The sequence below is a fragment of the Orbicella faveolata genome, unplaced genomic scaffold (assembly GCF_042242905.1).
Source record: "Orbicella faveolata isolate gen_17 unplaced genomic scaffold, um_ofav_v1 contig_3, whole genome shotgun sequence".
Lineage (NCBI taxonomy): Eukaryota > Metazoa > Cnidaria > Anthozoa > Scleractinia > Merulinidae > Orbicella > Orbicella faveolata.
In genome coordinates, this window is record NW_028301558.1 from 11,443,406 (window position 1) to 11,457,500 (window position 14,095).

The 14,095-nt window shown below is 39.5% G+C and overlaps 1 protein-coding gene across 2 annotated transcripts; it reads left to right on the forward strand.

Annotated features, from left to right (window-relative positions):
- The first annotated feature begins 541 nt into the window (after window positions 1-541).
- Window positions 542-13,057, forward strand: LOC110051735 (uncharacterized). Of its 2 annotated transcripts, none has more exons than XM_089297842.1 (8): window positions 542-560; window positions 6,355-6,423; window positions 7,532-7,714; window positions 8,106-8,297; window positions 8,784-9,872; window positions 10,214-10,650; window positions 11,424-11,577; window positions 12,216-13,057. In XM_089297842.1, the coding sequence occupies exons 2-8, from the start codon at window positions 6,372-6,374 to the stop codon at window positions 12,284-12,286; spliced, it is 2,178 nt and encodes a 725-aa protein (XP_089153968.1). In that variant the 5' UTR covers window positions 542-560; window positions 6,355-6,371; the 3' UTR covers window positions 12,287-13,057. The 2 variants fall into 2 exon arrangements, with proteins under 2 accessions (XP_089153968.1, XP_020613458.2); XM_020757799.2 differs by lacking the exon at window positions 542-560 and adding an exon at window positions 1,842-2,113.
- The last annotated feature ends 1,038 nt before the right edge of the window (window positions 13,058-14,095 follow it).

Here is a 14,095-nt window from a genome sequence, read left to right on the forward strand (position 1 = left end):
GTTCGGTGTAGCATTTGGAGGCTGCATTTGTTTTAGTTATCTGGCTCTCCGTTCTGTATCACCAATTGGCCCTAGGTCATTTCTCAAACCATTTTCTGCGGCAAAAGTACTGTGGTCGGGTGCGCAATACACGCATGCCGAGAATAAAATGAAACTTTCATTGGAGTATTTAATGCTAAGGAAAGTAACGTTATTCTATAGAGGGCCGGCAATCGTGTTTACTTCAGGTTACTGAAGAATAAAAGTAAGAAAGACAGCTATCAGAGTGAATTTTCGACAGTGACTCAGCTAAGTACGGTGATGAACTGCTGCAGGGGAATTTTTTCATTGAAAACTAATTGCGAAGGCAAGAATGGCGTATTTTGAAAAGGTCAGCGAGAACAATCGAAGAAAGTGAGGCCAAGTGGAAAGATCTGACAGATTCCAAACTTTTAAAGTCAGACAGTAATTCTTTCGTAAGAATGCACCGTGAGAAAGTATGTATTTAAATTTTTGCCTCGAGCATCAAGTTGTTTATTTGAGATAAAGACGACCCGTCAGGCACCTTGCATAACTTGAAGGTAAGCGCCTCGCCACTAATCTGTGCATATACGTTTTATGAGGTAGATTGTTGTTCTTTCTCCGTAAAAATATTTCTACCATTGTGCACAAGAAAAGGAAGGTAGCACTTAATATTAACCGGTCATCCCCTTTGAGTCAAAGTCCTTTTTAAACGTGTTCTAGTTTAGTTCTTTGTGGGCAACGGGTCTCCACCTGACGCATTGGGTATTCTTACCCCCTGATCAGAGCACGTGTCCTCGTGTACTCGACATAAAGTTAAGAAGCTCAGAAACCTTTAAAGTTTAAGCCATTTGTCAAACCCCTTTCTGTGTCAAAAGGACCACTGCCGGGCACGTAATTCACGCATGACGAGATGGAGCTTTAATTTGAGTGAGGGATGTTACTCTATAAAGGGCGGACGATCGAGTTTTGTTTTAGAATGACAATCAAGACTTTCTCTTTAAAGGCCTAAGAGTTTGATTCTCTTTTTATGAACTTGTCTTGTCCTCTGCAGTTCAAATTACAAATTGGCTTATGAATCTTCAATTAAAGTAGCAGAAGGCGAGACTCGTCGCTCCACCGATCCATTAAACTGTGACCCACGAATATTTTGGGCTCTCATTATCCGTTTATTCCAGGGTATTGAATAATGAAAGTAAGAAGTACATGTACAGTTTGAGAATTTATCAGATTGCATTTTCGATAGTAACTATAAGTGCAGTAGTAAATTCACTTTAGGGGATTTTTTTAATTGAAAACAAGCGTTGAAAACAAGTACCGCGTATTTTGAAAAGGTCAACAAGAACAATCGAGGAAAATGAAGCCAAGTGGAAACAAGTGACATATACCCAACTTTCAATAAAGCCAGGCGAGAATTCTTTTACATGAGTGCACCTTACAAAAGCTCCATTAAAATTCTTGTATCCAGCTGCTCAAGGCTTCGCATAAAGCGTCTTGCATAACTGGTAACTTGTGATTGTAAGATGCGGAAATATACCTTCTTGTACTGGTCATTGCTATTACCCTCCCTAGAGGCAAAGTAATTTGTGTGTTTTCTGGATTGGGTCGGTCTTGTTACTCGCTGCAAATACTTCTAACATTGTCTACAAGACGCACTAGAAATATTCAAACTTACTGGCCATCTATTTCCCGTTTATGTTATTTTGATTGATGCCAAATCGAACAGATTGATTTCTAATGGCCCAAGAATTAGTTCTCCCTTCGTGAAATGCTGGTACCTGGTTTATATTAGAAAAAGATTAAGGAATCTCCAGAAAATTAAGTAAAAACAGGCGAGACTCCTCGTTTCTCCGTTGTACAGTGTTCCACGAATATTCTGGGCTTCCTCTTGAGTAAAAACAAGTACTGCATATCTTGAAAAGGTCAGCGAAAACAATGGTGGAAAGTGAAGCCAACTGGAAACAACTGACAGATTTCCAACTATTAATCAAGCTACCGATAATTCTTTTGTGCTGATGCATCTTAAGAAACTCTGCATTTAAATTATTGTATCAAGCTCCATCCTGTTGAGCCGACACAAGGTGTGGCGTTGAATCATCTCGCAGAACTAAAGGTAAGCGAAGCCCTGTGCCATTCAATTGTGTTATTTCATAAGTTAGTCAAAGTAAGGTACAGGAGTATCATACGACCCGAAAATATTTCCCTGTTTTGTGTTGCTCACCGCTATTTCCCTCCTGAGAGGCAAACTAATTTGTTTCGCGGGTTGGTCGCGACTCTGACTGGCTGCAAATGCCCTAAGAGAAGCACTTTTAAAACGAGCAAGTAAAATACAAAACTGGCTTTTCGCTAATTATTCCGCGTTACTAGCAATCCTTTCACTTGCAAAAAGAGTTTCATCTCAAGAAAAATCGTTGTATTTTGGTCGTTTATCGAGAAGGGTCGAAAAATCGCGAACAGCTTGAGGTATTCTCATTATGAAAATTCTCTCGACATGCGTTTCATTGTTCAGTTCTCGAGCGGACGTTTAAGTGAATAATATAAGTGAATAAGGTGATTATGGGCAGTACGAGTGTGGCACTAGTAAATTACTACTGGGAATATTACTGTGTTTGCAAACAGTAAAAGGTTCTCCTCCAAAAAAGTTTGCAAAACTTGCCAATCTTGAAGGCGGTAAGCGAAACGTTACGGTACATTAATTTTGTCTGGTGCTATGAGCTTACAGTTCACCGATGTTATTCTCCTCATATACATTGTAAGTTCATTCACGCGTTTTGCGGATCAGTTCACTGCAAATATTTCTATCATTGTGGAAAAGAAACACCAAAAAAGGAAAGTGAATTTCAAGATTGACATTTTGCTCATCTATTTTCTGTTCACGACCCTTTGACTGATAGAAGGATTTTTCTTCCTACGAGAAATCTGTTCTAGTGAACTCTCATGGACAACGGTTTACAAATTCCAATTCTTTCTTCCTTTGCTATCAATGATTGATTTCTCTCATCCCCTGATCAGAACCCATGTGCCTTTGCGGACTCGAGATAAACTGTTTCAAAACCAAAGAAGCTTAAATATTCAAGCCATTTTTCAAACCACTGTCTGCGTCAAGAGTGACATAAACGAAAGCGCAATTCAGGCATGACGAGATAGGAGTTGATTTGAGTAAGTCATGATGTTATTCTATAAAGAAGGCCGCTGATCGCGTTTAAGACAGTGCTTATCAGTACAAAAATTGTCCTTTAAAGGCCTAGGAAAGTGATTCTATTTGTGTCAAGTTGTCTTTCTTTGCAGCTTGTTGATATTAGAAATTTGTTCAGGAATGTAAAAAAAAAAAAAAAAAAAAATGGGTAATAATAGGCGACACTCGTCGTTTCTCCATTGAACGGTGACGCATGAATGTTCTGGGTTTCATTGCCTGTTTTCTCCAGGTTTGTACCATTGTTAAATTACTTGATTGCAGACGGAATTGATCAAATTGTCATTAATGGCGAGAATAAACGTAAGATGTGTGGAAGAATAAAAGTAAGAAGCGCAGTCATCGGAATACGTTTTACATATTGAGTCAGTTGAGTACAGTGGTGAATTCACTACAGGGGAATTTTTTTAATTGAAAACAAGAATTGAAAACAGGCATTGCGTATCTTGAAAAAGTCAGCAAAAACAATTGAGGAAAGTGAAGTCAAGTGGAAATAAGCGACAGATTTCCAACTTTTAAAGTGACCCAATAATTATTTTGTATGAATGCACATTGGGAAAGTGTGCATCAAAATTCTTGTATCTAGCTATACGCGGTTCTTGCTTAGAGCATCCTGAATAACGTGAGGGTACGCGAAGTCCAGTGTTTAAATTTTAACTGATTTTGTACTTTTCACCGTTATCGCCCTCGCTAGCTTGGTGAAGACTATTATGGCGTATTTTTCGGGCTGAATCTATTCTGTTACTTGCTGGAAATACTTCTACCAGTGTGTACAAGAAACACTTAAAAAAAGGAAAGTGATTTTCAATATTGACTTTCTGGTCATCTCAGTATTTCCTGTTTTCGTTCCTTCGACTAATGTAAGGATTTCTCTTGCTAACGAAATATGTTTTAGTTTCGTTCTTCGCGGACAAAGATTTTAAAATGTACTCTACCTGATGCACTCATCATTTTAATTCCCTGATCAAAACACGTTTCATGGTGTACTGGAGATAAAGTGATTTAAAGCAAGTATTCAAGCCATCTTTTAAACCATTGTCTGCGTTATTGGTATTATGGCCGAGCGCGCAATTTACGCGTGAGGAGATGGTATTTAATTTGAGTAAGTAATATAATTCAATAAGGGCTGGCGATCGGGTTTCGTTTACGAATGGCGGCAATCGAAACGTATTTCTCAAATGCCTGGGAATTGTAGTTTCCTTTTATCAACGTTGTCTTCTCTGGTTCAATTAGCTAAAAAACTTTCAAAATGAAGTAATAATAGGCGACACTCGTGGCTTCTACGTTGAACGGTTGCCCACGAATATTCTGAGCTCTCATAGCCCGCTTATTCCAAATGTAAGAAGCGCGGTTAAGAGAGCGCGTTTTCGATTGTGTGACTAAGCTAAGTACAGTGGTGAATTCACTGCTGGGATCGAAGTTTCTTTCGTTGAAAACAAGTAGTAAACACCAAGTATTGCGTATCTTGAAAGTACAGTCAGCACAGACAAGTGAAAGGAAAGTGAAGCCAAGTGGAAATGACTGACAGATTCTCGGCTTTCGAAGTCAGACAGTGATTTTCTTGTATGAATGCACCGTGAGAAAGTTTGAATTTGAATTTTTGCCTCGAGATTCAATTTTTTCATTTCACTCAAGGCGTCGCGAAATGCATCTTGCAAAACTTGAAAATAAGCGACTCGCCATGCGGCACAGTATGATTATGTCTTTCGGGAACTTTCTGTTCAAGTCCCTTCAACTAGCACATGAAAGAGTTTTTCTTCGCACTCGGAAATCTGTTCTTAGTTAGTTCTTAGGGTTAACCCCTGATTAGAATATATATGCATATATCCTCGTGCAGTCGTCATAAAATGATTTAACTAAGCACAAGAAACCCTAATATTCAAGCCATTTTTCAAACTACTGCCCGCATCAAAAATATAATGATCGGGCGCGCAACTCAGTTAAGCATGAAGTGATGGGACTTTCATTAGAGCAAGTAATGTTGATAGAGTTCGGGGATGGGGCTTCGTTGCCATTTACCTGTTTTAGAATGATAATCGAAATTGATCTTTGAAAGCCTAGGAATTGAATTCTCCTTTCATCAATCTATCAGGCGATATTCCTCGTTTTTCCACAAACATTCTGGGATCTCTTTTAATTGAGAACAAGTTGTGAAAAAGCGTACTGCGTATGTCGAAAGGGTCAACGAAAAAAATCCAGGAAAGCGAAGCCAAGTGGAAACAAATAATAGATTTTCAACTTTCAAATTAAGCTAGCCCACAATTATTTTGTGTTAATGTATCTTAAGAAAGTCTACATTACAATTCTTGCATCAAGCTTCATGCTGTTTGTTTTACACAAGGAGTGGCGTAACGTATTTTACAAAACTTAAAGGTAAGCGAAGTGCTGTGAAATTCATTTTTTTTTTTTTTCATGAAATTAGTCAAAGTCAGATACAGGAGTACCATAATACCCTAAACTATACACCTGTTTTGTTCTCAGCTTACCTGTATTTCCCTCCTGAGATGCACAATGAATTGCCTCTTTTGTGTGTTCGTCGCCGCTCTGGCTCGCTGCAGACGCCGTAAAAGACACTTTTGATACCAGCAAATGAGAGACAAAACTGACTTTTTGCTAATTATTTCGCGTTAGCAATTCTTTCATTTTGTTAAACTCTTGCCTTGGGTTCGCTGAGTTCTCCGCTGGCTGTTTATTCTATACATACAAGATCCTTGCAAACCTTTTTGAGATATTTTTGCTCTTTATGTGTTGCCTGACCGATAAAACGCACATCTACTAGTACTTTTGTTCGTGTTTCAAACAAGAGCAAAGACAAATTTTTAATCAGTAGTACTAAAGACTACTGCATTCCAAGAATTTTCTGGGATCACCAGAAAACAGGGATTGTATTGGTTTTACGGATTGGGTGACTTCCTGTACGCGCATGTAAGCTACATCTCCCATTATTACATATTCGCATACAGAATGTGATAATGTAATAAAACATACAGCAATAAAACCTATTTTGCGGCGGTCATATACATGATCGGAGTTGTTGGAATAAACAAAAAAAGGGCATTTTAAAAGATAGGAATCCTTCGTTGCACCATAATTGTTTCCTCTTATTACATTTTTATTCAAAACACACGAAATTAACTATTTGGTTCGTTTTCTTGTTTTAGTTATTTGCGACCTGAAAATGAAGCTCTGGCTATTTCTCATCGTTTGCTATGTTCCAGCGTCATTCTCAGGTTAGATTTGTCAGTCAGGTTATAGCTTTGTTTGTTTTATTTAACTTAAGACCATTAGCAGACTTCGCCCTAGCTTATTCAGACCGGGCTTTTCTTTTTGGTCCTCTAGAACCATGCACCCTAGATTTATAACACTTCAAAAAATCTTTTCTTTCGAGGTAATTAACACAGGACTGTGACGTCATATGAGGTAGAATGACGTTTCTTTGATCCGCCAGTCTGGATTAATGATTGGTATAAAATTTTACCAAAACCGTAGGAAAAGCTAAACTATTTAAAACAAGAAAGATAAATTTTCTCTTCACTGAACACATGAAAATTAAAAAATTAAAAAAAAAAAAAACGGGTGTGCCGTTTTAAAGTTGCCAAGGAGGGCAGATTATTCCCAGGTAATTTTGTAGAAAAGTCACAAAATAAGAATTTCGTGGCTTTTACGTTGTAAAAGTTGCAAGTCGGTCCGGTCTGAATAGGGTTACAGCTCACAACAAACGCTTCAGATAATCTCGATAGATAATCTAGTATCGAAGTGACATTTTTAATTAATGAATAGATGACCATTTTTTCCCCTGCTGTTATAGTTGGGGGATTATAGGTTTTTATTGTACGGCTACTATAGTTCGTTGGTTTAATTAATATATTCCTGTTAGTATAGTTACTTTATTCTTTGTAATTTTTCACAGGACTCACGCGAAGAACGTTTTTATGATAAAATATCGTGTTACGTTTAAAGATAGATGGATTGATTGACCGATTTATTGATTAATCGTTTGAATAAGGAATCAGTAAGTAGCGATTTTCTGTATCAAGGGACATTAATGATTTATGCTCAGACCACGTTTTGCAGCGGTTTTGGAGCATACCGCATACCAGTCTCAAGATCTCAGTTACCTGTAGGATATCCCCAATCACTCCTAGACAGTATTTTAACAGTTGATTTCTTAGTAATACTCATGTTAAAAGTCTTAGCAATGTTTTTACTTTTATTAATATCCTACACAATTACTTGCTTCAGTGTGAGTTTACTTTTTTTTACCGTTGTACTGTAATTATTCAGCGGTAACAATAGTGATGGGTGATCGATCGATAGAATGATCTTACATATTTGCAGCCTTGCCTTGCGGTTACACTACTTGGAGTTGCTGGTCTTACTGTGACGCTTCTTGTGGAGATAAAGTTCAATCTCGTGAAAGAAGCTGTACGAATCCCCCTCCTTCATTACCCGGGTTTGATTGTAGCGGACTGGGTCCCTCGATAGAAGTACGTCAATGCTACGGACCAACAGATCAAATAGGTGTGTGGATTTTGGTGTGGTCGTCAGAAAGACAGCAACATAGACAGGCATATAAGAGTTAGGAGCATTTGCAGAGGTAAAACTTACAGACCTTGTCGTACACCACCAGGAATGACTCAATAGGTTAAAGCTTCTCGGTGGAGTTTTTGCCTACTTTTTTAATTTTATAACTTTTGTTACAAGTTCCAGTTTTGAATTTGATTAATACTTAGTTCTTCAAAACCTTAGCAATAAAAGTAATAAGCGAATAAACGAAAAAATGAATGGATGAATTGGGAGATAGATAAGCAGATTATTTAAACCTCGACGTCATTCATATTAGCAATTACGTTTCCGCTTTTATCTAGAACTTTTCATTCATGAGCATTTTCATATACATTATTTATTTAAGATGTCGATGGGGGATACAACAACTGGGGACTGTGGTCTGAGTGCACCAAGGATTGCGGAGGAGGAGTACAGTACCGCACAAGGTGGTGTGTAGATCCTCACCCTCAAGGAAAGGGGAAGGAATGCTCAGAACAGAAAGAACTTGGACCAGCTATAAAAAGTCGATCATGCAATGAACATGACTGCAGAGAAGGTACAAAACATTCGCCGACAAACACCTCTCCTCTTTAAAGCGCATTGTTTCCCTGAGGGGACACCAGCCATATATACATTTTATATACAAATATTGCATCCTTTCTTCCTTTATCATGTAGTGATTTGCAGTCATTCAAGCGCTATGAAATATAAGCTACGTAACGGTTTTGCGCATCATAAAAAATTTAGCCATAATATTTTTAAAGTTCATCGTTTGTACTTCGTATTAAATCTTCGACATTCCTAACCATCCTTGTTCCTTTATGGTTTGTTATTATCTTCTATTAAACTACTGTTTTCAGGCTTTCCTCAATTTGTAATAAATTTTGTACGTAGCGAAAATAACTTAGAATGCTGTGACTGAGCTACCTCAAATAGTTCAAAATTATGATTTGAAATCGTCCTGAAATAAAATTTGCTGGATTGCATTGAACTAACTGTAGCAGCTGAATAGTTTTACGCGAGCTATTTGTGTTTCTTTTAGAACCGACCAAGGAACCAACGACAGAAGTAACGACCGAGGCGCCAACCATAGAGGAAGAATCGACCGAGGCACCAACGACAGAAGAATCGTCCGAAGCACCAACCATAGAAGAAGAATCGACCGAGGCACCAACGACAGAAGAATCGTCCGGGGCATCGACAACGGAAGAATCGACCGAGGCACCAACGACAGAAGAATCGTCCGGGGCACTAACAACGGAAGAATCGTCCGAGGCACCAACCATAGAAGAAGAATCGACCGAGGCACCAACGACAGAAGAATCGTCCGGGGCACTAACAACGGAAGAATCGTCCGAGGCACCAACCATAGAAGAAGAATCGACCGAGGCACCAACGACAGAAGAATCGTCCGGGGCATCGACAACGGAAGAATCGACCGAAGCACCAACGACAGAAGAATCGTCCGGGGCACTAACAACGGAAGAATCGTCCGAGGCACCAACCATAGAAGAAGAATCGACCGAGGCACCAACGACAGAAGAATCGTCCGGGGCACTAACAACGGAAGAATCGACCGAGACACCAACGACAGAAGAATCGTCCGGGGCATCGACAACGGAAGAATCGACCGAGGCACCAACGACAGAAGAATCGCCCGGGGCACTAACAACGGAAGAATCGTCCGAGGCACCAACCATAGAAGAAGAATCGACCGAGGCACCAACGACAGAAGAATTGTCCGGGGCATCGATAACGGAAGAAACGACCGAGGCACCAACGACAGAAGAATCGTCCGGGGCACTAACAACGGAAGAAACATCCGAGGCACCAACGACAGAAGAATCGTCCGGGCTATCGACAACGGAAGAATCGATCGAGGCACCAACGACCGAAGAATCGTCCGGGGCAACGACAACAGAAGAATCATCCGAGGCACCAACCATAGGAGAAGAATCGACCGAGCCACCAATGACAGAAGAATCGTCCGGGGCAACAGTAACGGAAGAATCGACCGAGGCACCAACAACGGAAGAATCGTCCGGGGCACTAACAACAGAAGAATCGTCCGAGGCAACAACAACGACGGAAGAACCGGCAGAGACACCAACGACGGAAGAACTAACGACAGGTAAAACGAAACTTAAAAAGTTATTGTACAGTGAAAAGCTTACTCAATACCTCCCTGCTACGCACCTAATCTCCTCTGCTGCATTGGTACTTGTTGACTGCGATTATACACGTTCTTCTAGCATTCTTGTTATTCTAACACACACTGACTACGTTTACCACCAACACTGGGTCTGAGCTATCTGTGATTACTAAAGGACAGACATTTGTTTGTACGTTGTCTGCACCACTTACATGACCAGCGACATGACGTAGAACTACTATTACCTAAGGCTCACTACAACTTCCATTTCATTTTTTTTGTTTTGAAAAAAAAATTTAAAATGTTTATTTTTTTTGTAGGACCGCCTTGTATAAAAGCCCTTGACCTTGGCATAATAATTGACAAGTCCAAGAGCGTGGGGAAACACAATTTGAAAAAGCTAAAACAGTCTTTGGTATCATTTCTCCACCTATTTGATGTTTCGGCCGAAGGGACTCACGTTGGAATGATCTCGTTCAATGACAACGCTGAATTGCTTTTCGATTTTAAAGACGATCGCTACCATACTGAGGATCAGTTAAAGGAAAGAATAAAAGAAATACCTTTGAAACTGGAGCTTAAGACGAGGACCGACTTGGCGCTAACACTGGCAAAGGAGAAGTTGTTCTCAGTGGAAGGTGGCGATCGACCTGATGTGCCAAATGCGTTAATAATCTTCACGGATGGAAAGTCGACGGGCAAGCCTAAGCACAAAGGATTCGTCCCAATTCCAAAAACTGTCGAAAGTCTTACTGAGGTAGGTATCCATTCATTCATTCATCCATCCATCCATCCATCCATCCACTCATCCATCTGTCCGTCCGTCCGTCCATCCATCCATCCATTAAGCCAGCCATCCAGGGAGCCATCCGTTCATCATCAATCCATCCATTTATCAGTCCATCCATTGCTCCATCTATTCATTCTTCCATTCATTCATCCATCCATCCATCCATCCATCCATGTATATGACTTTCACTGCTTGTGGTGTCCCTTAACTGCAACATGATACGAATATGGATTTACAATTTCTCCAAAATTGGCTGTAAGCAACTAGATTTACCCTGGGTGGTTTAAAGACAAAATTCGTCTTAGGAGGGTCATGGCAAAGAATAGCGACTCTTTCACAAGAATTTAATCTCTCCATAAACGGAGTCTCACTGAAAAAAGTAAATAGTAGCAAATGTCTAGATGTAGAAAATTGACGTTTCTGACACGTGACACTCATATTACTAGTGTATCTACAAAAGTAATTTTTGGTATAGGATTCATAAAAAGATCAAACCTTTTGTGACTGCTTCCAGCTTGCTTACTGTTTATCAGTCAACTGTTGAACCATATTTTGATTACTGTATCATTGTATGGGATGCCATCAGTTACCACCTCTATGAAAAACTTCAAACATTACAAAATCGTGCTGCACTAGTAATCACGGGTGCCGATTGCCGAATGCCTATTAGCGAACTCAACTAATCCAATCATTACTAGCGGTAGAGTACTCACAGAAGCCATTTGATCCTAATCTACCAGGTTAAAAAGGTTGAGATGCTTCCTGTCGGAATCGGGAAGGGTATAAGAGAAAGAGAATTGGAGAAACTGGCTGGAGATAAAGGACACTACTTTCATATTGCAAACTTCAAAGAGCTGTGTTCAATTTTGGAAAGCTTGAAGGACGCCGCTTGTGGTACGGTTATCTTATTGTCCTGTATTTCCTCTCCTGCAATATCCATCAGCTGATAAACACCTTAAACGCTTTAAAATCACCTTAATTTAAAATTAAATTGCAGTCAATTGATATACATTAGAAACATGCATTAAATGATAAGATATGTTTAATATGCATGATATGTGTTGAACACCTACCCTTGCAACACTTCTTGACGGACACAAATTTCAGTAACTCACTCAACGAAATATTTTCCACCACTGAGAGCGGTTGACCTCCCTCTAGGGAAGAAGATTAAAACTTAGCGTTTCAGTGAAAGGACAATTTAAGTTGGAGACTGATATTGAAGACTTTCGGCAAAATTTCTTCAGCGTTCCACAGAAAACGTCAAGAAGTCAAAAATATATTTCTGCAAGGTGTTCATAGGTTGAGGTGTATTGTTTGACTGGTCTGTCGGCAAATTTCACCTCTTTTCCACAGAAAACATCTAGAGACATTTTTGCAAGGTGTTCAGAACTTTTAAAAGCTATATTTTTTGACTGTTCCGTCCAAGTGTAGTTAATTAAGCTGCTACATTTCCATATCCTTCATATTCTTAATCAGTCATTTATTCTTGATTCATCATGACATGCTTATACATTTTTGCTCTGTACTAGATTACAGCCATATAAATGGAGGCCACTACTCCTATGGTAGAGGACTTCTGGATGATCGCAGTATGCGCTGAGCCCCTCTACACAACGAGCCCACTTTTGGCAGATGTACCAACTTTTGGTTCAATATACCGCACCTTTTCAAAATAAAATAAAATAAAATAAACTACATTAAAGACATAGAGCTCCATTTCTGCCGCTGGCTTAGTAGTAGAATTTATGAAGATTGGGCCCGCAGTTAGATTAGTCGAACACTTGATATCAATGCTCAAAGGACCCTAGTCAGCCTGCGGAATTTTCGATGCCATCGAAATTATTGATATTGTATGGTGAAGCGAAATCTTGTTGCTTCAGTTTAAGTCGTATTCCTGACAGTATGTTTAATTATCTCGTATTTTCGGAGCGATTTCCTTCCTTTTGACATGCATGCTCAGAATAAAATATAATAGCCAAACTCTCGCATGTGAACAAAAACAAAGGTGTGGCTGACTAAGGCCCTTTAAAATTGATAACTCACAAAAAAAATTGTTGATGAATAATGTTTCGTTCGGCGGCAGCACTTTTACTGAGGACAAACAACTGAAGATAAAGAACTGAAGATAAACGAAGGACCGACATTTTACTTAACAACAGTCAAACAACTCCTGAGCACCACCCAAAAAATCGAATTAAGAATAGTTAAATGTTTTTTAACTACTTTCGACAATCATAAATGCGATTGTAATCTATTTGCCTATATGGACACGGCACCAAGTGAGCTCTGTAAATATCATGGGGGTAATACATTGTGAACATATATCGTAAAAATATATATGCACAAATAAAAGTGGGTCAAGGGGAAAAAATTTGGTGTTTTTTATTAGTTACAATCGGATAGTTGCCTCTTCGTAAAAACTGGATTACTGAGGCCCGCCGGTTCAGACGCCGTACTTTCCATGAGCCGAGTCGAATCTAGTGATTTAATTTTATCCGTGTACCTTTAGAGGTGTCTGGCGTCCAAGCGATGTAGCGCGGCATTTTAAAATGTAGGTACCTTAATTAGCTTATAAAGCTGGCTATCAGACCATACCAAAAATTTTTAAATAAAAAGCGACCCCTAAATGTGATCGTCCGAGTCACCGTTTGAAAGGTACAAGTCAAAGAAAATTTAGTTTTTCGTTAAATAAATTTAATTTGTTCCTTAGTTTCCGGGCCCAGAACGTCTGCATATAAGCCAAGTGGCCCACCAGGCTGGAGCTTATCCCGGTTTCCGTAGCATGAAGCGACTAGGAGTGTTTCTACTATCCCCTGAATGGGATGCCAGTCTATCGCAGGGTTACCCCCAGCATTATGTTCGCCGGTACCCATTTTTACACCTGTATGGAGAGAGGCACTGTGAGAGTAAAGTATCTTGCCCAGGGACACAAGGTAATGTCCCCGACTAGGGCTCGAACCCGGACCGCTCGATCCCGAGACGAGCGTACTAATCATTTAGCGCGCGCCCCTCCCACATCTCCGGACCCAAAGCGCCAAAAAAAGATGTTTTTTTTCTTGCCATATTCAGTTGCAGTGAAAAGTTAAAGAACATTCTCGAAATGAGATGAAATAAATGTGGAGTGATCATAAAAATTCGCTCTCGGAGAAAGCCTATTTCAAAATAAGGAAAAAATAGTAGATACTTTTTCGGTGTTTATGTGTTAAACTTCTAACTGACCAAATCTGCGGGTGAACGAGCGAACTTCCAGTTTTTGATCTTCTGGTCTGAAATTGCGTCACTGAATCGCCTTACCTCTTTTTTATAAATGCAAAATTATAATAGAATTCCGAGGAAAATGGAAGAAAAACAAAAACTCCTCTTCTAATCCTAGACTCCTAGCAGATACGCTTTTGTAAAGAGGACAGAT

What these genes read in the sequence shown, in the direction of transcription:
- LOC110051735 (XM_089297842.1), top strand. Translation starts at nt 6,372, where the DNA reads ATGAAGCTCTGGCTATTTCTCATCGTTTGCTATGTTCCAGCGTCATTC. An exon ending in CGGACCAACAGATCAAATAG is followed by an intron (nt 7,715 to 8,105) that starts GTGTGTGGATTT and finishes TATTTATTTAAG; the next exon opens with ATGTCGATGGGGGATACAAC. An exon ending in CTGTCGAAAGTCTTACTGAG is followed by an intron (nt 10,651 to 11,423) that starts GTAGGTATCCAT and finishes CTAATCTACCAG; the next exon opens with GTTAAAAAGGTTGAGATGCT.